General features: G+C 36.2%; 3 protein-coding genes across 3 annotated transcripts; all 3 read left to right on the plus strand.

The window, feature by feature from the left end:
• The first annotated feature begins 3,632 nt into the window (after positions 1–3,632).
• On the plus strand, positions 3,633–8,675 carry LOC132151737 (protein transport protein Sec61 subunit alpha-like 1). The gene is made up of 12 exons (XM_059560069.1): positions 3,633–3,802; positions 5,792–5,859; positions 5,975–6,040; positions 6,158–6,236; positions 6,436–6,567; positions 6,690–6,799; positions 6,924–7,077; positions 7,166–7,326; positions 7,657–7,854; positions 7,978–8,169; positions 8,258–8,334; positions 8,409–8,675. Exons 1-12 carry the CDS (start codon positions 3,796–3,798, stop codon positions 8,593–8,595), a joined length of 1,431 nt encoding a protein of 476 aa, XP_059416052.1. The 5' UTR covers positions 3,633–3,795; the 3' UTR covers positions 8,596–8,675.
• Positions 8,676–11,823: 3,148 nt separating this feature from the next.
• Positions 11,824–14,892, plus strand: si:dkey-197j19.5 (EF-hand calcium-binding domain-containing protein 12). Its single transcript, XM_059559383.1, has 7 exons — positions 11,824–12,378; positions 12,545–12,685; positions 12,782–12,935; positions 13,051–13,130; positions 13,370–13,571; positions 13,699–13,819; positions 14,470–14,892. Exons 1-7 carry the CDS (start codon positions 11,884–11,886, stop codon positions 14,687–14,689), a joined length of 1,413 nt encoding a protein of 470 aa, XP_059415366.1. The 5' UTR covers positions 11,824–11,883; the 3' UTR covers positions 14,690–14,892.
• A 126-nt stretch (positions 14,893–15,018) lies between these two features.
• LOC132151275 (actin nucleation-promoting factor WASL-like) lies at positions 15,019–18,172 on the plus strand. Its single transcript, XM_059559384.1, has 8 exons — positions 15,019–15,213; positions 16,098–16,235; positions 16,617–16,703; positions 16,941–17,028; positions 17,108–17,207; positions 17,445–17,766; positions 17,853–17,901; positions 17,986–18,172. Exons 1-8 carry the CDS (start codon positions 15,121–15,123, stop codon positions 18,024–18,026), a joined length of 918 nt encoding a protein of 305 aa, XP_059415367.1. The 5' UTR covers positions 15,019–15,120; the 3' UTR covers positions 18,027–18,172.
• The last annotated feature ends 5,227 nt before the right edge of the window (positions 18,173–23,399 follow it).

Genomic DNA, 23,399 nt, shown 5'->3' on the forward strand with positions numbered 1-23,399 from the left:
ATTTAGTAATGTCATTGACACAATCAAGACCACGGGCATCCAATAAAGGTCTCCGGCCATGTCCCTTACGCACAGAGATTTCTCCAGTTTCTCTGAATCTTTTGCACTGTAGATGATGAGATTTGCAAAGCCTTTGCAATTTGACGTTGAGGAACATTGTTTTTAAAGTTTTCCACAATTTTTTTACGAAGTCTTTCACAGATTGGAGAGCCTCTGCCCATCTTTACTTCTGAGAGACTCTGCTTCTCTAAGACAAAGCTTTTATAGCTAATCATGTTACAGACCTGATATCAATTAACTTAATTAATCACTAGATGTTCTTCCAGCTGAATCTTTTCAAAACTGCTTGCTTTTTTAGCCATTTGTTGTCCCCGTGCCAACTTTTTTGAGACTTGTAGCAGGCATTAAATTTTAAATGAGCTAATTAAGTGGATAAAAGTGTCAAATTTCTCAGTTTAAACATTTGCTACGTTATCTATGTTCTATTGTGAATAAAATATTGGCTCATGTGATTTGAAATTCCTTTAGTTTTCATTTTATTAAAATTTAAAAAACGTCCCAACTTTTCCGGAATTCGAGTTGTACTTCACCTAGATTTTTTTAAAAACGAGGAGTTCGGCAAGGATGTCCAGTGTCCCCTTACCTGTTTCTTATTGCAACACAGTTCCTTAGCACACATATAAACAATAGTCAATTAAAGGGTATCACAATTGGTAACACTAAAATTAAAATTAGCCAATTAGCAGATGATACAGCTTTATTCTTGAATGATTCATCACAAATTAAATTGGCTTTGAGTATTCTTCAGACTTCTTCTAAAGCTTCGGGATTAACTTTAAACCTTAATAAATGCGACTTGCTTCCAATTAAAGATTGCTCCCTTACTTCTATTGAGGATATTGCTGTCAAAAATAGGGTAACATATCTTGGTATATTAATTACTAAAGATGAATGTAGGTGTTCAGCAAACTTCAAACCTATTATTACCAAAACACAAAAAAAAATTTAATTGTTGGTTACAAAGGGATCTGTCACTAAAAGGCAGAACACTGCTCGCTAAGGCAGAAGGTTTGTCTCGTTTGGCCTATGCAGCTCAATCTCTTTTTGTGGATAGGCCCACATCTAAATTAATTAATGAGGTTCTAATAAAATTCCTATGGAAAAATAAATCTCATTACTTGAGAAAATCAGTCATATTAAATGGGTATAATAATGGTGGTCTGAACTTTATTGATTTTGATTCTCTCAACAATACTTTCAAAATTAATTGTCTGAACCAATATCTAGCCCAACCATCTTCTATTTGGAATGTTTTTCCTCAATTAGTGTTTTCACAACTTGGTGGCCTTAATTTTCTCTTAATGTGTGATTATGATATATCCAAACTCCCGATCAAACTTTCCAACTTTCATCGACAGGTTCTCTTAGCATGGGCACTAATTTATAAGCATTTAACAACTAACAACTTTTCACCACAAAGATGTTTTATTTGGAACAATAAGAACATTTTATTCAAGAATAAGTCTTTGTTTTATGATAGTTGGTTCAGTAACGGTTTAATTTTGGTGGAGCAATTGTTTAATGAGCTAGGTCTTTTGTTCAGGTACTCTGAATTTCTTTCCAAATACCAAATACCAATAACCCCAAAAGAATTTGCTACAGTTTTGGGAGCCATCCCCTCTGGTTTATGCATGCTTTTTAAAAACTGTAATGGTTCCTCAGTATCTACTGCATCCTTGCCCAAACCTTGTGATACTCCTGTTGGTCATATTTGTTTCTCTGAGTCGAAAGCCAAAAATTATAAAATACGGTCTCTATTTCTTAAGAATCTGATTTCTGTTCCACCTGTGATCTCCTTTTGGAATAATTTGTTTGGTAACCTTAATTGGAAGAAGATCTGGTCTCTACCACAAAAATTCTTTCTCACTAACAAAGTAAAAGAAATTTCTTTTAAGCTCATACACCGGTTCTACCCTGTAAAGAAGTTTTTACAAAGATTTAAATTTGACATTGATCTTACATGCTCTTTTTGTTTGTGTTCTGAAGAAACTATGGTACACTTATTTTGGTCATGTCATTACACTCAGAAACTGTGGGATGATATCAGTGTGTTTGTCAAGCGTAAGATTTTGCCAGGTTTCTCATTACATATTAAAAACATTATATTTGGGTATTATGACTCCAACCCCACAAACGAAAATGTCAGTTTTGTTATCAATTTAATTTTTTTCCTTAGCAAATTTCACATCCACAAATGTATATTCTCCAAATGTAAACCTGTCTTCTCTGTTTTCCTAAAAGAAATGGAAAACTATTTGAATTTAATCTCAGTATCACCTAATAAGAAAGCTATAAGGACTGTTAGAATTTGCTCTGCCTTTAATCTCCTTGTGTAATTTTGTTTACATTTTGGCTCTCTTTATCTTTCTCTTTTTTTTCTTTATTTCTATTTTATTCTTTGTTTTTTTTAATTCATTCTTTTTATATGGCTGATATTATGTGATGTATGTTTATACTTTTGTATGCTCTTGTGTTCAGCATTAATAATAATAATAAAAAAGAGAAGTTAAAAAAAAGAGCCTGTCTACGGAGAGCCTTCCCACTCCCTATTAAGTCCTATTGTACCGAATTTACCGAATTTTACTGGGAGCGATCGCCATGAGTGCAAAATGAATGGGAGTCTATGGGGCTAGACGGCTAAATGTGTCCCTTTCACCCGATTGCCGTTGAGAAATCTCAGATCTGATTGTAGGTTTTGCAAGTTCAACATGGGTTATAGGTCGAAAGTTGAATGAACGAGTACTTATGTCCTTTTCGATTTCTTACAGGTTGAGTTGTTGTTGCCCATAACACGCTAGCATTCTGCTAATGAATGTGAATGTGTATGACGTCATTGACATTTTAAAAGACTTTTTAAAGCAAATAAGTGACTCTAAAAAAATCTATCACCCAGCAATGTGTAATTTCTTTGCATCTCCTTTCGAATACAACATTCAAATTACTAGACAAAAAATTATATCTTGAGAAAGTGGATTTTGAGGGGTATACCGCCATTGACCTCCATTCATTCTGCACTCGTCCTGTGAGCGCCCTCATATGGAATCAGAGTGGAACTGCAACCAGTTCAGAAGCCGGAAGTGTAGTGAGAGTGAAACTTCTCGCCATATTAGACATTCTCTGGATAGATCAATGCGTAAGTATATTTTACCCGGAAGTATATTGTATTTATTTGATTGTTTTTAGTTTCCGCTTTCAACTTTCTTTATTAAACTTGAGTGTCTAGTGATTCTATTACTATAACAAAACCTTATAATTGCCTTATAATAACCTTGTAATTTATGTAATTACATTACATAAAAATAAATCCTAATAATAAATCATAAATACTATTTTAACCACTTTAACGGTAAGATAAGTTAACATATCTTATAAATTATATATTTATTTACGTTTATATCACTTTTTTTAGGTTTACACGTCACATTACTTTCACGTTGTACATAACATCAGTAAAATCGAAGTAACATGCTTGGAAACATTTGAGGGAAATGTACCTAAAGGTAAATTTATTTAGCCACTTGATCAAATTATAGGAGGTGAACCGGAAGATCAACCGCGGCTCGCTGTTCCTCTTGCGTGTAGTGTAGTGTTGACGTGTCTCTAAAGCGCTCTCCTCCTTCAGCTCAGCGCTTCTCTCTCTCACCCGGGCGGCGGAGCGCACCGGCAGCGCGGGATTATCTGTTTATAGCTCACTGGGACTTCATATAGTGACCGGGATTTCAGGAGACCGTCACCATGGGAAGTGAGTGCAATATTTTGGACCGTTTCTGGTGTGTTTAATGGTTATATCACTCTAGAGTTCTGTTAGCACCATTAACAGGCTAGCCAGACAGCTTTCTTTTATTGAAACCTGAGAGGCTGATGTAAGATTAAGACTTATTTTTCATTTATTTCTGTACTTTACTGCAAATAAAATGCGTTTCAGTCCCTCTTTAGTTTCTTTGTTAATTAATATTTGCATTGCTTTTCTGTTGGCTAATGATTGGATTCTTCAGACAGCTAGCGTTATGGGCCTTTCACACAGGACGCGGTATGCGCGGCGCTTGCCGCTGGGTTCAGCGTTGCCCTTCAGATACAACGCGATTTGCGCTGCGCTATGGCGTAGGCGGAGTTTTAAAAACTTTTAGCGGGAGCTCTATCATAGTCTGTTGTTCCTTGAATGGAGATATGTCTCCATGACACAGCTTTCCTGACGATGTCCCTATACGACCTCAAACTTGTATCGTACAGCTCAGGAAATTCTGACACACACAGTACTAGCCGTTCATCCATTTTGATTTCCGTGCTTGTTTGGATCCCCCGATTCTATTGGTCGCGCTGGTAATCGTCACAGAGCGCAGCCTTCTTTTACTGTCTATTGGCGCTTTTCCACTACACACTACCAGCTCGCCTCGACTCTGTTTGGCTTTCCACTGTGTAAAAGTTGTACCTGTACCGGCTTCCAGGTACTTTTTTTCGCACCACCTCCGGCGAGGTTCCAACCAAGCGAGCTGAGGCGATACTATAATGTGACGTGAAAACACAGCAGACTGCTGATTGGTCAGAGAGAATAGTCACTATTCACTGCGTCATCATTACACGCGCCAGCAATAGTATCCGATCCAGATATTATCCAGAATAACCCCGCCATTTTTAAAAAGTTTGGCCAGAGATTGCGTGATATATCCAATATATCCCGAGGATCAAAAACAACATGCACTCGATTTCCTCCATTGTCCTGTGTGTGTGGGTAGCGGGTGTGTGTCGCGTAGAAGATTACGTCACGGCAGTTTCCTGCAGCGTCGCTATGACAACCAGGTACTATTGTGGAGGTCATATGTTTATGGTGGAGGTACTATCTGCAATGGAAAACGGAGCGAAAAGCGAGCCGAGTCGAGCTGGTACTGGTAATGGAAAAGCGCCATATGAGCGCAGCGGCAAAAGTTGAACTATTTTGAACTTTGACCGCGGCGTGCGCGCGAGCACGCAAATGATGCGCACCGCTGCGCTTGCGCTTTTGGTCGACGCAGCAACAAAACGTACTTGCGCGGCGCAAGCCATTGAGAGGATGAGGTGACAGCCCATTAGCCTGTTAGCTACTTTCTTAATACGTCTGCAACGCTTTGTATTACTACAAAATTGTAAACGACCACTTCATATATTTATTTTAACATATTTAATGGCTAATACTGGGACAAAAAAACTTGTTTAGTATTATGTTGGATTGCCAGACCACAGAGAGTAGCAAAACAGACATGTTAGTTAATCAAATGTAAATCTGTGTTTCACTTGATAATTACTTGGCAGTTCATGAATACTCACGATACAAAATCCGGCAAACCGATGCATTATTATGTCTGATCTCCTGTGACAGAGTGTTACATTGTATAAAACGTCGGAAATAAGAGTTTCAGCTCATCAGTTTAATGATGACGACGCTTTAGATTGGCTAATGTTATGACTGAGTAGCTCAACACGGTTTTGGGAAGAAAATGACTTTCCATCAGTTGTTCCTCTCAGTCTGAAATTTGAATTTGCTGCTAAACATTACAGCTTCTAAACATCTCTACAGTTTGCTCCACATATTGAGGTGCTAAAATAAAACGCGAGTATATGGTTTAGTAGATGTAATGTTGCATTAAGTCAAATTGTATTTTGTTTTATTTTGTGGGACCAAATGTTTAATTTCTCCTTAACATATAACCACCCAACCCCTTTTGACCATTTTTTTTTGTTTATTTTTTGTTTCCAGTCAAGTTCTTGGAGGTTATAAAACCATTTTGTGCAGTTTTGCCGGAAATCCATAAACCGGAAAGAAAGGTATAACATTGTACACCACATATATCACATGCGTTTTAAAAAACTATATATATTTTTTTCTGTTAGTTTACACACAAACCTGCATTTTAAACTCGAATCTATGTTTATCTTTCAGATCCAGTTCAGAGAAAAAGTGCTATGGACCGCCATCACATTGTTCATCTTTCTTGTTTGCTGTCAGGTAAGTTTGGTTTCTAAATGAATGAAAATGCACTTGCCTGTACTTCAGTGCTCCAGCTATGTTCAGTGTATAAAAATGAGGTTAAGAGATCATGTAATGTGTCTCTCCCTCTCTCAGATCCCACTTTTTGGGATCATGTCTTCAGATTCCGCAGATCCATTCTACTGGATGAGAGTCATCATGGCATCCAACAGAGGTAAGTCTGTTTCTGTACGTGTTATGGTGTAGTTTGTAGTGTTTAATTCAAAGAGTGTATTATTTCTCTACACTGCCACCTAATTATTTATTGCTAGATTATTCAAGCATGTAATTTAAAGTTCTTTAAAAAAAAAAATAATGCTTTTATTCAGCAAAACATTGTGGGTCTGAAGTTTATTATTGATCCTGTTTTTCAGGTACTTTGATGGAGTTGGGTATCTCTCCCATTGTGACCTCTGGTCTGATCATGCAGCTTCTGGCTGGAGCTAAAATCATTGAGGTTGGAGACACACCTAAAGACAGAGCGCTCTTCAACGGAGCTCAGAAATGTACGATTTTGTTGTTTTTGATTTGAGTGTATTGCATGTAAATGTAATTAAATAAAATTAAGTAGTTTTAGATGTTATGATTGTAATGTTGTTGATGGGAATTTATAAAAAAAAATTGCCAGTGTTTGGTATGATCATCACCATTGGCCAGGCTATTGTGTACGTCATGACTGGAATGTATGGAGACCCTTCAGAGATGGGTGCTGGCATCTGTCTGCTGATCATCATTCAGGTAAGAGATCATGTGCACACACAACTCTGGATTTTGTTTGGACCAGTGATCAATGTGTCTTTTGTGATTCAAGAGTTTGTAAATGGATAAGAGATTTAATTAGATCTGTGTGCTCTTCCTGTAGTTGTTTGTGGCCGGTCTGATCGTGTTGCTGCTGGATGAGTTGCTGCAGAAAGGTTATGGTTTGGGCTCTGGTATCTCGCTCTTCATCGCCACCAACATCTGTGAGACAATTGTATGGAAGGCATTCAGCCCAACCACAGTCAACACAGGCAGAGGTATGCTTTCAGGACACAGTATCTCCTTTTGTACCATATTTTGAACTTAGATGACGACGATGACTGAATTTTGTTTGTGTATGTACAGGTACTGAGTTTGAGGGAGCCGTTATTGCTCTGTTCCACCTGTTGGCCACTCGTACTGATAAAGTTCGAGCTCTGAGAGAAGCCTTCTACAGACAGAACCTGCCCAACCTCTTGAACCTCATCTCTACAGTCTTTGTCTTTGCTGTGGTCATATATTTTCAGGTTAGTTTTTTTTTTTTTAGAGCCATAAGATGCAAGACTTTTATTTAGTAACAAATCCATGTGCGTATGTTAGGTTTATTTTTGTTCATAATGTTTTGTAAATTGTGTATAGATAGATTTTTTTTATAATTTAGCACTTTTAATACTTATATTGATTTGATATTTTGAATGTTGTTACTTTTTTGTGTATAATGCTTAGGTTAATATTGAATGTTAACATTGAATATATTCGTAAACACAGTCATGCCAACAAAGTGCTTTAAAATAAATTGAATAATTGAATAAATAAAAAATTCAATAAAAAAAAAAGAAATTGTTTGTTTTGTATAGGGCTTCAGAGTTGACCTGCCCATCAAATCTGCACGTTACCGTGGCCAGTACAACACATATCCCATCAAGCTGTTCTACACCTCCAACATTCCCATCATGCTGCAGTCTGCTCTGGTCTCTAACGTGTACGTCATCTCGCAGATGCTCTCCACTCGCTTCAGTGGGAATTTCCTGGTCAACCTCCTGGGGACTTGGTCTGTAAGTGTCACCAGTGCTAGACATCTTCCACTAAATTTATATTGCAAATCAGAACAGAAACCAAACAGAATTAGATATGGAAGGGAAACCCTTCCTAATAGCATATTTTCTGTTGTGTTGTAGGATACCTCATCCGGTGGTCCGTTTCGTGCCTACCCTGTTGGCGGTCTGTGTTACTATCTGTCTCCTCCGGAGTCATTTGGTTCTGTGCTTGAAGACCCAGTCCATACGGTGACCTACATTGTGTTCATGCTGGGATCCTGTGCCTTCTTTTCTAAGACTTGGATTGAAGTTTCTGGATCATCCGCAAAAGATGTTCGTCACTAGTTCTTGTTCATGTTGTTAGCAACATTGTTTTTGGATATTTGATAAGAAGCTGTAAGGGCTGTCCGTGTGTTTTTAGGTGGCCAAGCAGCTGAAAGAACAGCAGATGGTGATGAGGGGACACAGAGAGACCTCCATGGTTCATGAACTCAACAGGTGAGCTAAAAACACATTAACTTTTACTTGCTTGTGAGGACCTTTATTAATCTCACACTTTCTCTGTTGCTCAGGTACATCCCCACAGCGGCTGCATTTGGTGGACTGTGTATTGGAGGCCTTTCAGTAATGGCTGACTTCTTGGGTGCCATCGGCTCTGGAACAGGAATCTTATTGGCTGTTACCATCATCTATCAGTACTTTGAAATATTTGTTAAGGAACAGAGTGAAGTTGGCAGCATGGGAGCGCTACTCTTCTAAAGAAAAGAAGAAAAAAAAGACACTCACAGATCACACACACATACTTGCTGACACCTTATAAAACACTTTTATTATTTTTATGATTGTTGTTGGCAGACAGCACTGGTTGCACCTGAAGTCAGTTTGCTTTCAAAATGAAGCCCTTATTACTGTATCATTGGGTGTCTATATATGACATTTAATGCAGTGTGCAACCATGTAAAATAAATCTTTCCCTTTTCTTTTTTCTTTTTTTTTTACTATGTAAAAAGAAGTGTTGCGAACAAATATTCAGCAAAGACTGATCCTTCTCAATAACTCATTTTTGGGAGGTAAGATTTTTTATTTGTGTTTATTTTGTGTTTTATTTGTGAGCATGGCTTACTGGAATTTTAGTAATACAGACCATGAAACACAATCTTATGTGTATGTAAACATGGCTCTGTTTCTCTCCTTTCACACATAACATGGTAAAATTTGAAATTTATTTTTTTATGCAGTTTCTCTAAAACAGTGGTTCTCAGACGTGTCCTGGAGTAACCCCAGCCCTGCACATACTGTATGTCTCCCTCATCTATTACACCTGATTCATCTCATCAGTGGAGACTGCAGGACCTGAAGTGACTCTATCAGATACGGGGAGACATACAAAATGTGCAGTGCTGTGGATAAAATTTGAAGCGGTTTTGTTCATTTTTGAAAATGTTAAGTAACTAGATAAGAATGTTTGGGGTGTTTTTACATCAGTTTACATTGTAGAACAAAACGAAAAGGTATCGTCAAGTTATGTTTACCAAAGGTGTTTACCACAGGTTTTTAGTTTACTCATAAATTGGGAAAACCCCCTAGGAAAATCTCGAAGGAACCCCGCGGCGAATTACTCTTCCGGATTCTGACGTCATAGTTCCTTGGTGTTCTCTACTGTTTATTACGTCATGGTATTTGATTTGAAAGCGGCATGACCAAATTAATTACATTAGGATGGATAGATGGCGGTTAATAGTTGCTGCTGGACAGGGCACTTTTCGAGTTGATACCGCAAGATGTTGCTAACAAAGCGCTGGATTAGCTCGCTGCATTATATTTGCTTCTGCTCAATTTCCTTTACAATTTGTGTGTAACAAAAAAGAATTACTGCAATCAACGGGTAAGGTAATTCAGAGTTAATTTCTGAAATGGATTTTTAAACGTATTTAAATGTATTTATGTCATCAATAACTGGTTGTCCGTAAGATCTGTGAAGCATGGTTCTAGCTATAAGACTAGAGTGATAGCGATGACCTTGTCGTAATTGGATGAATACTGACATAAATACTTAAAAACTCTCAAATTGTTTTCAATTTTCAAAGATGACCTTCAAAGTGGAAATCCTGGGTCAGACCGTCAAATGCAGAAAAAAAGACTCCCGTTCCATCTCTGACTTCAGCACAAGCAAAGAGTCTGACTCTCTGCCCACTGAGACCAATGATATGCCTTCACAGCTGCCATAGATAAAATTAGAGAGCAACCAACTTCCACCTCTTATTCCACTTTTGTTTGTTTTACTTTAATCTATTTATATCTGTTTTAAGATGAGACATAAAGGAAACCGGGACACTGCATAAATGCAGAACGAAATATTGACTGTATATTTTTCCAAAATATTTAATGATCAGGTTAAATGTCATATCTTGAAATATATAACGTGATTTCTCTTTATTTTTTTTATTTTTTTCCTACAATTATCTTAATCCAATTGTAACTCTGTTACAAAAGTGTGTGATTTTAATTCTACTGAGACAAACGTCTCAAACATGGTACTAGAGCGAGTACATATGACGTATTTGTTTAAAATGTGAGATCATATTTTGATTAAAAGTTATAGACTCACCAACTATAATGTTTGACCATTTAAGAATATATGTTTATAATTGTGTGCTGCTTTAGTCAAACAGTATAAAAGTAATTTAAAGGGAGGATAATGGGTCCAAAAGTTTGAGATTACTTAGAAAAGTTGAAAGTTAAAGTCTTTGATTCAAAACCTACTGTGTCACATCCGTATTCCACATGACAGAGTAAATAAAGTCTTACAGGTTTGGAATTATATGACGGGGAGTGACCATTTTTGGGGTAAATGATCTCTTTCTAGAAAGTTCTGTCACTCAAGGCTCTACTGATTTATGTAAGTGAGATCTATCAAAAAAAAAAAAAAAGAGCAGCATATGTATGCGGCTTCTAAACTATTGACCATTATTTTTATTTTTATGGGGGAAGTTATAAATGGTGGTTTTGGACTGGTTCTGGATGGTTCTGAAGAAGCAGGGAAAAGAGCTAAACTAATGTTAAACTGGGATATCTCTAATGGGGTGAGTAACTTTATGTGTGTGTTTATATATACACTGAATATACTGTTATATATAAATACTGATATGTATATCATTAGGTGTCACGGAGATGCTGGTCTGGCGACCCTCGTGCTTATGAGCTCGTGCTTAATTCAACGTACAATGGAGGACCAGCATCAGCTGAAAATCACAATGCCCAAACCAGTACAGGAAGATCAAATTCTGGACCTTGCACTGCAGGGATAGACTAAACTCTAATTGAAATATGAGATTATGCATTTGAGTCCAACAGAATGTGTGTCTATGAACAAATGTTCACAAACCAGGAAAAAATAAAAAATCAGTAATTCTATTCAATCAGTTTAGACAAAGGAATGCTTACTGTTTAAAATTATACATAGTTGAATATATTAAAGTCTAAGATTACACTGAACTAATGCATTATTTACAGATACTTTTGTATTTTATAAATTAGAAAAATTGCTCCGTTTTAATTTCTATTGTTTTTAATAAAGTATTTGAAGTAATGGAGTAACCTTTTGTGTGTTTTATATGTTTATAAAATAATACGCTTCCATGAAGCTAAAAATGGTTCAGAATGTAAGTTGCAAAGGGGGCAAAATATTAGCATTATAAATACATTTTTGGCACTAGTGTTGCAATAGTACATGTCAAATGGTATTGTATCATGCTATAAAAAGTATTTGAGATGCAACTGAATGTTTTTCTCTCTATGTTAGAATATAATATAATTTAATTCAAGTAAAAGATGCTTCAATAAAGTCCATGACTGTCTTAAGTCAAAATGAACAGAAGCTTTGACCTTTGAGGAAGAAGAATGGATGTCATGGATACACATGTAAACATGCCACCCATGGACTTAGTTATTTCACAGCTACATTTTACAGAAGCGAGTGGCGTTGAAATAAAATCCTGCCATATTACAATTTAGCTTAATTTTATTTGAATAGCTATTTTTTAAATAATGCCAAAAAGTCCAGTATTCGGAACGGAGTGCTTACTGGGTGACCCGACGTTGGAAAAGGAATTCAGGCGGTTAAAAAAACGAGACTTGACAGAGACGTACCTATTCCAACTGGCATGTGGTTCTTTGGGACAACAGAATTGCAGTGGTGGTGACTTGAGGAAGCCTATGATGGATAAGATAAAAACATCAACTCGTCCACAGCCGAAACAACTTGACGCTCAACCTGCTATACCTGCATCTGCCCGCAGAGGCGCTGCTGAGTCCTCGCGTCTCCCTGGAGGCAAACCCGCGGAACACCCGGACTGGATCCGGGACAGGAAAGCGTTCAGAGAAGCGCTTGAAAGGATGGGAGACCTGCGCAGATGGCTCCACAATAAACCCATTCTTACCGACTCGGAGGTTCTCGTTATGGAACGAGACAGACAAGCTCAGCGGATGTCATCAGTCCCTCCAGAAACAAGCATTGCTCCATCAGCACCAGATGCTGTCACTGTAGGAACATAACTTGATAATGAAAACTGGATGGAAATGTGTAGTGCCTCTAGAAATGCCACAACTAAAATTATTATGAAAAAAAACACGATTCATTTCAACCAAATATTTTATCCGAATACTACTTTTGAGAGGGTTTTTAAATTTGTCAAATTTGTCTTTATAGTCTCCGAGCGAGCTTAGACATGAAGTTGAAGAAGTGAACAGCTTTCTGTGCATGTGCGAACCCTGCAACCTCTCCAAACTCTTGGACTGGAACGAGACTGGTCAATTAAAGCGTGTAGACCTCTGTAATCAATTTAAGAAGGTGTGCATTTACATCTCTGGCAGTACATATATTTTTTGACTTAAAATTGAGAAAATTGTCAAAACACAGAATGTATATGTTTTGGTTTGTTTGTAGGAAGGCTTCTTCATACAACCTGAGCGGTTGAATGTGCTGATGTCTTCTTTGAATACTAAAGATGGAAACTCAGTAACTGTGGAAGACCTGGCTGCTGGTATTCAGGCCTGGAGCAGAAAGCATCAGGAAAATGAAGAGCAGCAATCAAACCCAGGTATATCTTAGTCCGGGGTTAAAGATAGGGACAAAAACTTGTGTGAAATGTATAATTATGAACAATAATTGCTTTCAGTGTGTAACATCATAAGGTACAGTGTCTTGATGTTTAGGTTATTGGAATGCAGACTGTGAGAAAAGGATTGGGTCAAGACATTATCTTCCAATACGTGGAGGGGAGAAAGATGACCAGGTACAGCAACACATAAACATATAAAAACAAATATCAAAGTACACTGCATTACTGTCAGAGACCGTCACAGTTCCATGTTCCTATACCAAAGTACTTTTTTATATATATATATAAAAGCTGTTATAATTATAATTCTTAATAGTTTTTGAATATAACTTGTTAATTACATGATCAAATTATGTCTGTTGAATTATGCTACATAAGATCCAGTAGAGCTCTTTGAATGTAAACATTTCTAGAAGGGCATGCAGGATGTGGAGGTGTTAGCGATCATGCGGAGAGTTCTGGCAGCCACCAAGACCTCCTGCCCTTCTTCTCTGAGTGGACCTATGTGCAGAGAAGTGGATCATTTCAGGAGACTTTGTTTCAGAGAATATCTGAAATCACTGGAGCAATGCCAACGACAAGCGCTTAATGTGAGCCAGGCCACACTACAGAAAGGTATGTTATATATAAAATATAGAAACTGCACATACGTACACACAAGCACATACTAAGATGGCATATTAAACCATTGTAAAAATAATTATAAATAAAAATGCAACCTGAAAATCTATCTTTCTCCAAGTCCTGTTGCACCCTGGTGACATGAGCATGTCAAGCATCTTTAAATTGGGAGGGAAAGGTCACTTCGGGACACCCAAAACTCATCAAGCTGAAGGTGATGCACATAAGGGCCACAAAGAGATGTAAGTCACTGTATGATGAAAAATCTACTAATCAGGGCCAGGACGAGGGGTTTATTTGTTATGACTGGTTTTATTTATTTATTTTTGTAAACTTTTATGACATTCAAAAGTTTGAGGTTAGTAAGAATGTATTTAAAAAAATTTCAAGAAATTAATGCTTTTATTCTGTAAACATATATTTAATTGATTGAAAGGGTCAGTAAAGACTTTACATTGTTAAAAAGATTAATATTTCAAATAAATGATATTCTTTTGAACTTTCTTCATCAAAGAGTCCTGAAAAAGATGGATAATGGTTTCCACAAAAAATATTCAACAGCACAGCTGTTTTCAGCATTGTTAATAGGCTAATAATAATAATAATAAAATAAAAAAAATCTTGAATGTTTCCAAATGATTTCTAAAGGATCATGTGACACTGAAGAGCAGAGTAAAATTCAGCTTTGCCATCATAGGAATAAAATACAAATGATTAAAATAGAAAAAAGATATATTAAATAACTGCAATGATATTTCAAAATTTTCTTTTGTACTGTATTTTTGATCGAATAAATGCTTTCAGATAAGAAGATATTAAAAAAACGTACAGATCCCAGGTATGTTTTAAATAAGAATGTTTGAATTTGGTTATGTCTGTATATGTGTTGTAGGAAGAAGCAGCCTGTTTGCTGGGCGGACCCTAATGCTTTCTGGCCTGGAAGGGAAGATAATGTGCGCTTGTTCCTGCCTGTAATGACATGCTCTCCTGCAATGGTTTTATTTCAGCGTATCGAAACTACTGTTTTGCCAAGTCCTGGCCACTGGCCTGTAAATCATTTAGGATACTCAACCTCTGGAGACATAGAAGCTCGCAAAACGTACACCCTCTAGAATAACTTGTACCATATTGAATGTCTGTATTAAATAGGACATTGTTGTTCTGACTTTCTAAAAAGCAAATTTCTACCATTAGTTTGCATGCACAAGCATTGAAGTAATAGGTGTGTTTTAGAGGTTTTGTCACTCAACATATTCTATCTAATCTGTGACAGATTAAACTAAAACAGTCATGTTTGATTTAATAAATATATTATATTATTCTAATATTTCTCTCTATACTTTTTTTACAGTATGAAGTGTGAATGTACAAATAACTTGTGTGTGTTGTGTGAATAGAGCCCTGTTTCTGTATTCCTGATACCAGGGTATTTGCATTAGGAAGTATAAAGCAGAGTGACTAGTTTGATGATATAGATCAGGACCAGAACACCTGTGAGTAAAAAAAACCAGAAAGAGCACACTGTAACCGAGAGGCAGCAAAGATGGAGGACAAAGAGATGTCACGAATTTCGAGTTCGCTCCTGTCGACGCGCGAGAACGGTCTTCTCTTCAGTTTACTAAGCCATGACTGTAGTGTGAGTTTACTTTTTTTTTTCCTCATCCCTTTATCCTGTTTCTTTTTTTATATATCACCAGATCTATATACCATACATACAATAAAGCATACTGTGCACAAGAATTACTGTTATTGCGCTTCCATAATTCACTGTTAGTAGAGTGTGTTGTTTGAGATATGTGTCATTCTGTGACATAAGTTTTTATTTTTTATACTATTTGCTTCAGCTAATTGTCATAGGAGCATTTCTATTTATTTTTTCAGTTAACTTGATGTTCAAAAATAATTTAAGCTACAAAGGAGATTTAAAATATATATACAAATTTAAGCAAACATAACTAAAACAACAACATTAGTACAATTTTAACTGAAATGAATATAGAAATATCAAAATATATAATAGTATCTGAATAATACTAGAATAACTGTGACTGGGACATCCATACATGCTCTTCATGCTCTTTTGTCGATTTATCTGGAATAAACCACCTGATCCTAACCACTGACCACTGGTTTTTCTGGTTTGTAGACAGAAAACATAGTGGTTATTTAAATGATTCACAGACATATATATAGCTGCAGAGTTCAGCCATATGACAGACATACAATTGTTTTTCAACTATGCAAACTTATGCAAACCACATATTTCAGACAAAACTGCATATTTGTACAAAGAAAAAGACATTGTACAATCACACCACTGTCAGCAGTGTGTCTGGATCTGTATTTGCGGTTAAATGTGTATTAATTTTAAAACAAAATGATATTGTGTGTCTGTGTGAATATGCACTTACGCATATACATTCAAAGTATAAGTTTACAGACACACTGTATATATATTAGTGTGTGTGTGTGTGTGTGTGTGTGTGTGTGTGTGTGTGTGTGTGTGTGTGTACATTACAGGTTTTAGCATGTGGTATTGTCCAGCTGGTAATGGCAGTCCCTCGGAAAAATGAGTGGAAAAGTCACAGTTTTGGAGTTTTATGTCTGACGCAAGATAAATCTGTACATTCAACATTCATGAGACTCTACTGTCTTAAGGTGAAGCTAACAGATTTTACAGAAAGAGCTATTTTCCTTGGAATCAGAATTTCTTGGAATCAGCAGAAGTAGTTTCAGAAAATATATATATATAATTAAAAGTGTTCGTATATGATTTTGTGTACATTTCTTTACATTCTCTGCAAATATCAACACACACATAGTGCTTTTATTGTTTTATTATTTCACACAATCTTGTTAGTGGGATTACTCATTTGCTTTATTTATATATTCTGCACATTCTCAGAAATCTATTCTACAAAGTTTCTATTGTTTTTTGACCCATTTCCACCACTAGTTCATGTGCAGTGGTTCTGCTTTTGATTTTTAGCCCATGTCTTCTCCGCTGTGTGACCATGGTATTTATTTTTCTCTTTGCAGAAAGCCAAGTTGCAATGGGAACAGGAGCTGTATACACCATTTGAGTACTCAGAAACTTGCCCTTATTTCCACACCTTCCCTGGTGATGTGAGTGACAAATCCATTGCATTGCATGTATGTGTGCAAGCTTGTTTATGTGCATCCGTGCATCCATAAGTGCATATGGATCGAGATTTGCTCTAATTATGGAGATCAACCACATATCAAATCTCACATCTGGCAAAAAGTTTTTGTAAGGTTGAGGTTTTGGGCTTAGGGATATAACATATTATAGAATAGTAATAGAAGTCTTCATCATGATAAAAACCTTGTGTGTGCATGCAGGAGTGTCAGATAGGAATAAACTTTGCAGATGAAGATGAAGCCAAGCAGTTCTACATTGCTGTGCAGAAACAGATCAGCGACAACAAAGGTCTGACACTCTGAATACTCCTTGCAAATTGCATGAAAATAATGAACATTGTGCCAATGAATATTTCTCTCTTTTCCAGCATCTCACTCGGGACTTACACGCAGATACAGTGTGGGGGGTGTTTCTGACTGGAAAGAAAAACTTAACAATTGTCTTAAAGGAAATGAAGTGCACAAGAGGTGAGAACTAAAACAGGGACACTCTGTTAAATTGTAAATAAAACAATGCTTTTTAGAGTGTTTTACAAGAAAAAACTGTTTATCTTTATTCTTCAAAAATGTATGTTTAATTCAATGTATTACTTGCCGTTTCTCTAAAATTGTAAGATTAACTAGAAATATCTTTTTCTTTTTTTTCGTGGAGGCTAGTTGGATTCTGACTGTTTGTGTTTTCTGTTTGTGTAATTCTGGCCCCAGTTTTTCCCTTAGAAGTTCATCTAGAGTTCCACACCGTCTTGATTCAAATGCAGCATTTCCAGAGAGCAGACCAACAGTTGCTAGCACAATGTCCAGCCAATCACATGACTTATCACAGACTCTCTCCGGTGTTAATGAAGAGTCTATGTCGCTCGCCCAGAGGAAAGGGCCCCTCCCACCTATTCCCATTCATGCCAGAATAGCCACCTTGAAGTTTAATCCCAATGCTAGCATACAAAACTTTGACTCCACTATTCCCAAACCACCATTGGTGCCACCCCCTCCATCTTACCAGGCCCCTGCAGCCCCTCCAAGTTCAGCTGTAAGTTTGTGCTCTTATATTGTATGAAATACAGAAATGTTTAAATACATTTTTAATGTAATTATATCTGAATGTGTTTGTCGTAGATTAAAGATCCCTACTCTGCTGGAATGAAGCAAAATGTTCATTATAATGGTAACTCATCTGTCTAATTGTAGTTCAACTCAGTTTTCTCTTTAAGAAATACTAAATATGTCAGACATGTTTCTATATTTGCAGCTAGGATCGAGGATGAATCTGGCTATGATGACTACCTTTAAAACTTCCATACTTTTCATCAGATGGGACTTTATGACTGAGGTTCATTGATGTGGTCATGTTACCCCACACAACACTTCCACATGGAAAATATGTTTCTTTATTAACTAAATCATAGTAATTTCTACAGAACAACTATAGACTTTTTAAAAGAATGTTTAATGATGTAATTGAAACTAATAAAAACATAACAGTGGCTCAAACTGTTTCTTTAAACTTACCTCCTGTTTTACAGACAAGGCTCAAACCTAGTTAAATGTAAATCTGAGCTGTTTCAACTGAAAGAATTGATCTTAAAATATATCAGTGCCTTCGTTTTGTCTTAAGATGCACACCAGAAAAGTTTTTTTTCTAAGGCATGTTAATAAAAATTACTTAAATGTCCTAATTGAACTATGGCCTAATCCTGGTTTAGTCTAAGCCCTGTCTGTGAAACCGGGCCAAAATATCAAACCAAATAATGATAAACCTCTTCTCCGATCTAATTTCACTTATTCTTATAAAACTATTTTGTTCTTACGATGCATTTTATTATGTTGGACAAGCAAGTGTCCAAATACTTTGTCTTTCGTTTTAGAATTTAATCGTTTTAGAATTTAATACCTAAATAAATTCATGTTTTTTTTTATTGTGAAATGTTTTGCTTGAAAGTGTATTGTGTTATGTTGTAAATGGATATTCCTCCCAAAAAAGAAAATTCTGGCATCATTTGCATTCCAAAACTCCATGACTTACTTTCTTTTTTGTTGAACATATATATTTTTAGTAATTGTGTTTCAATGTTGTTTGGTTCCCAATATTCATCAAAATATTTGATATTCTGCAAAAGTCACGCAGTTTTGGATTAGAACAACATGGGGGGAAGTAAATGATGACAGAAGTTTCATGTATTGGTGGAGTACGCTTATGCCTCTAAAAAATAATTGACAGTTGGTTTAATATTTTATATAGCACAATGACATTCACACATTTTAGGTGTGGCTTAACTAACCAACTATTTTAGGATATTATTTAGCTTCCTCCATTTACATCGGTAAAATCAGTAGTGTATTTTGTTAGAGGTTTGATGACAGTGTCAATGACAGAACAAAATGTATCATGTTTGTAGTGATAGTGACTGATAAATCACAGCTTTCAGATTTTGTCCCTCACTGATAAATTATAACAATAAATGACCACATTATCATCACATTTTGCCCTTGGGTTTTTTATTTTAAGTTGACCCACTGGGTGTGCATTACTGTTAATTAATGATAAACAGTACAGTACAGTACATGTACAGTACAGTTACTGTTAGTGGATTAGAATAAGCGGGTGTAGAAAAGGAGAGAACGTGTTGGCACCGTACTTCTCCATTATCCACAGCTCATTTTAATTAATCTACACTTGAAAAGCAACTCATCTGGCATTACATAATGAAAGCGAATGCTATAGGCGTTACTCTGTCCTCAATCTGTTTCTCTGAAGTATGGGACTCCCATGTGGCTGTTTTTAGACGCGCGTATGTTATCTAATAAACACGTACGCAAATCCTGTGTTTAAAAGCAGTGCGGACCGGTGCGCTACTAAATAATGTTTCCACAAACCAACGGGAACAAGCACAAGCTCTTCTACAAAGCCAGTGTCTGAACACGTTAGCAGCGCTGCTTTTTATTAGAACCTAGATGATGAAGAACTCCAGCCGCTTTCGAGGTGGACAAGACCTCGAAGGGACAGGTAAGACACGGCATCTCTCCTGCAGCAACCGTGCTTCTTTGCGGGGCCAGTGGATATGGGATTGTTGGCAACTGACAAAAATAATAATACAACTACAACTAATGATTTTGTGAACACTCATAATGTACATGTACTGTATTCAGTAGCTGAAAGCATGGTTGTTATTGTACTATTCACTTAATTTGTTGTAATGCATGGGGTAAACAAACGTTATATTCACTTCCTGAGAAGATGAAAGGGAAATTGAGTAATTACACAAATTATTATTGGTTGATATTATTTTGATTTTAAAATACACAAACGAATGTATTTTGTTAACGTAACGTTATATTACGTTATATTATGTTCAAATATATTTAGCAACGTGGGTTTAGTATTTGCAATGATGAAATGCAGACGGTCCTGGTCTTATTATGGGGTAAGACAGATAGCATTAGTATGCAGGCAAGACAAATTGGTCAAAGTGATGGATGTTAAAGTGGGTGATGAGAAATTTTGGGAAGTTTGTATGTGTGTGTGTGTGTGTGTGAGTGAGTGAGTGAGTGAGTGCATGTCACTTTCTTAGACCAAATTGCATGGTATGCCTGCTTGGCTTAGTCAGAGTTGCAGCTGCACTGTCACCCAAAAGAAAACCAAACCACAATACAGATGTTACTTTGTACTGTGCATACAACCCCCTTAATATATTCTGTTTTAGTATGCTGATTTAGTTTGAGATAAAGGGGTAACAGTGGTTTTCGGAGCAGATCTGATTAGGGTGTGTCAGTAATGACCCTATTGGTGGGTGGGTTACTATGGTAACACACCCTGGCAAAATATTTCAGGCCTTTATGTAAGTGCTAATAAACCTTTCTGTGCTCTGTGACCCATGCTTCTTAATCTCTTTCTGTGTTTATCTATGCTTCCCTGAGATATCCGTGTCTTCTTCTAGTTGTTCTCTCCTTCCTTCTATATTTTTATTTTCTTCTGTGTGCTGTATATCCACAGAGAACTGTTCCTCCTGTGCATTCTCATTTTCCTTCTCCTTATGTTGATTATTTCTTGATCATGTGTGGCACACTTTCTATCCCTGTCTTGCTTTCTTTCCCTCCCTGGTTATCTGTGTGAAGTTCAGCTCCATTCCTCCAATCCCATTTAAGGATTCAGGTCTGGCTCTGTTGTATCTGTCTGCGTTTGTGTATATGAGTTTATGTGCCATGCCTATTGAAATTGTATGTTGTATGTGCAATTACAAGCTGCATACTTGATGCCATATCAGCCCACTCACATACACAGAATGCTCCCATGCTCTCATCTGTTTCTGAGTTTAAAAGGCTGTGATGTCACAGGCTGCTAAGTGGGTGGTTTACATCTAGGGGAAAGGAAAAAAAAAAATCTATTTTTGAAAAACAATGCTTGATATTACTCTGAAAACTATTTTATTTGGTTAATAACTGAACCCTTTGTCATTTTAAACAAACTGCTTGTACTGGGATTAAGAGTCATGCTTTATGACAGAATATGTTTTCTAGAAAATTTTAAGGAAACAAAGAAAACATTAATTTTGTTAAACTAAAAATAATATTTTTCTAAATGTGCATATTAAAAACCATCAGATCATAACATTCAGGAAACAGCACTGCTTGTTTTCCTGTAGTTATCAATGATTCTGTTATATTTATGTTCTAGTTATTTCCCGAAGGATGTTGTTAAACGACTTGTACTTGTTTCTTCTGAACTTGATAATGTTATCTGTATCATGCTAAAAATAAAGACTGAACTTTTCCCCCTCTAAAACAACTTGTTGATAACACTCTAAACATAATGAACATTATGAACAATATATATATATATATATATATATTCATTATATGCAATTTACATTAGTAATATATTCATGCAAGTTATTGTTATAAAACATTATATAATGTATAAAGTTTAATCACATAATGTAAATATGTCCTGGATCAAACAAGTTCTGATTTTAGTTATTATTAAGAAGAATTTATAATTATATTATACCAAGATAATATAACTATATTATATTGCCAAGAATTTATAGTTGGGTTCCCGGATTGGTTGAGAGCCTGAGTTGGGGTCTATGTTATTTAATGAGACTGATTTCTTTCCTACCTTTCTTTGATTTCACTTTAACGGCTACATACATGTATGATTCATTATTCAACCACAAGATGGCCCTATTTGCCCTGGTTGTCGTGCTGAACCATTTTCTGTTGAGAAACCAGGATATCCCTTGTCCCCTGCAGCATCTGGGATAAAAAAATTAAATAAAAAAAACACACCCTTTTTACTCATTTAAATACACTTTTACTAGCACTAAACCTATGTTTGGATACAGCTGACCTCTTGATCAACAGGCTTATAGACTATAAGCCAAATTTGAATTGACCTTTTTTAAATTAATTGGACTGGATGATGCAGGAAAAGTAGCAGAGAATAACAAGTGATAGGAACATATGGGAACATGTCTAATGGATATAGATGTATCTAGACTCTGGTATTGTATGTTAAATGTAGTAGCCAGTATGCCTTATTATATTAGTAAACATACATAAGCTATATGCATGGCCAGAAATATTGCTCATGATGATCTAATATCAGTTTTCACACTTGGCACTACAGTATTTCCTAAAACCAGGTTTTAAGAAAGGAATGTGCTCATAATTATCAAACAAATGAACATGATTCTGATGTGCAGGCATCTCGCACTTTGAAACAGCTATGTAAGGCCATAGAAAATGTGTTGTTGTTGTTGAAAGCACAACATTTCTGCTTCCATTGGTGAACCTGTACTTTCTTATTTATATATTTATAGGGCAAGGTCTTATTAATATTATGTGGGTGTTTGGTGGCGAAACAGAACAGGACGTTCTCAAACCTAAAGATGATTACCTTGCTGTGCTCCTCTAAGCGCACGTCTCCTCGTGCAGTCTCTCTGATATTCTATTGGTTGACGCTTTACTGTCGAGGGGCTTTGATTGGGTAAAGACACTTCAACATTTACAACCCATGTGCACTTCACGTGAACAGCAGCAGCAATGTTTTTCTCAAACGTCTGCGAGCAATACGAGCGAGCAATAATCTTGTTTGCCCCTTTCCTCACCTTTTTTTTTGTTGTTGTTTTTTTTTTTTTAGGTTGGCCACATCATTGAGTAGTTTTACGGTAGATTAGATAAAATGTTGTATTTCTAGTGTAAACTGTGTAATTTTCAGCGCATTCCCTCTCCAAATACTATAATTACCAATCACACTTGTACGAGTTTAACGATGTCGGAGAATTATTATGCTTTTGCATACCGCTTGTTATTCAGTGAAAACAAAAAATAAATCAAAAAACGGTGAATATAAAGCCCAGTTGAGCTTGCATTGTTGTGCAATTAATATCATTAGCCATTAACCATTTAGAGTCATTTTAAAGAAAACATTATTATTTCAAAACATTATTCATTGTAATCAGTATTCCGCTTAATAACTGTTTTAATCTCACTAGTGGCTAATTTTTATTTGCTAATGTAATGTGGATTTTAAAAACCAATGTGTTCATACGATATTTAGGCATTGTCTAATTATGAAACTGTCAACTTTGTTTTAAAATAAATCGATTATTTTATATAAGCGCGCGCGATTTTTACTGGTCTTACGGTACAGTCGGTCATTGA

The sequence above is a fragment of the Carassius carassius genome, chromosome 10, assembly GCF_963082965.1.
Source record: "Carassius carassius chromosome 10, fCarCar2.1, whole genome shotgun sequence".
Taxonomy (NCBI): domain Eukaryota; kingdom Metazoa; phylum Chordata; class Actinopteri; order Cypriniformes; family Cyprinidae; genus Carassius; species Carassius carassius.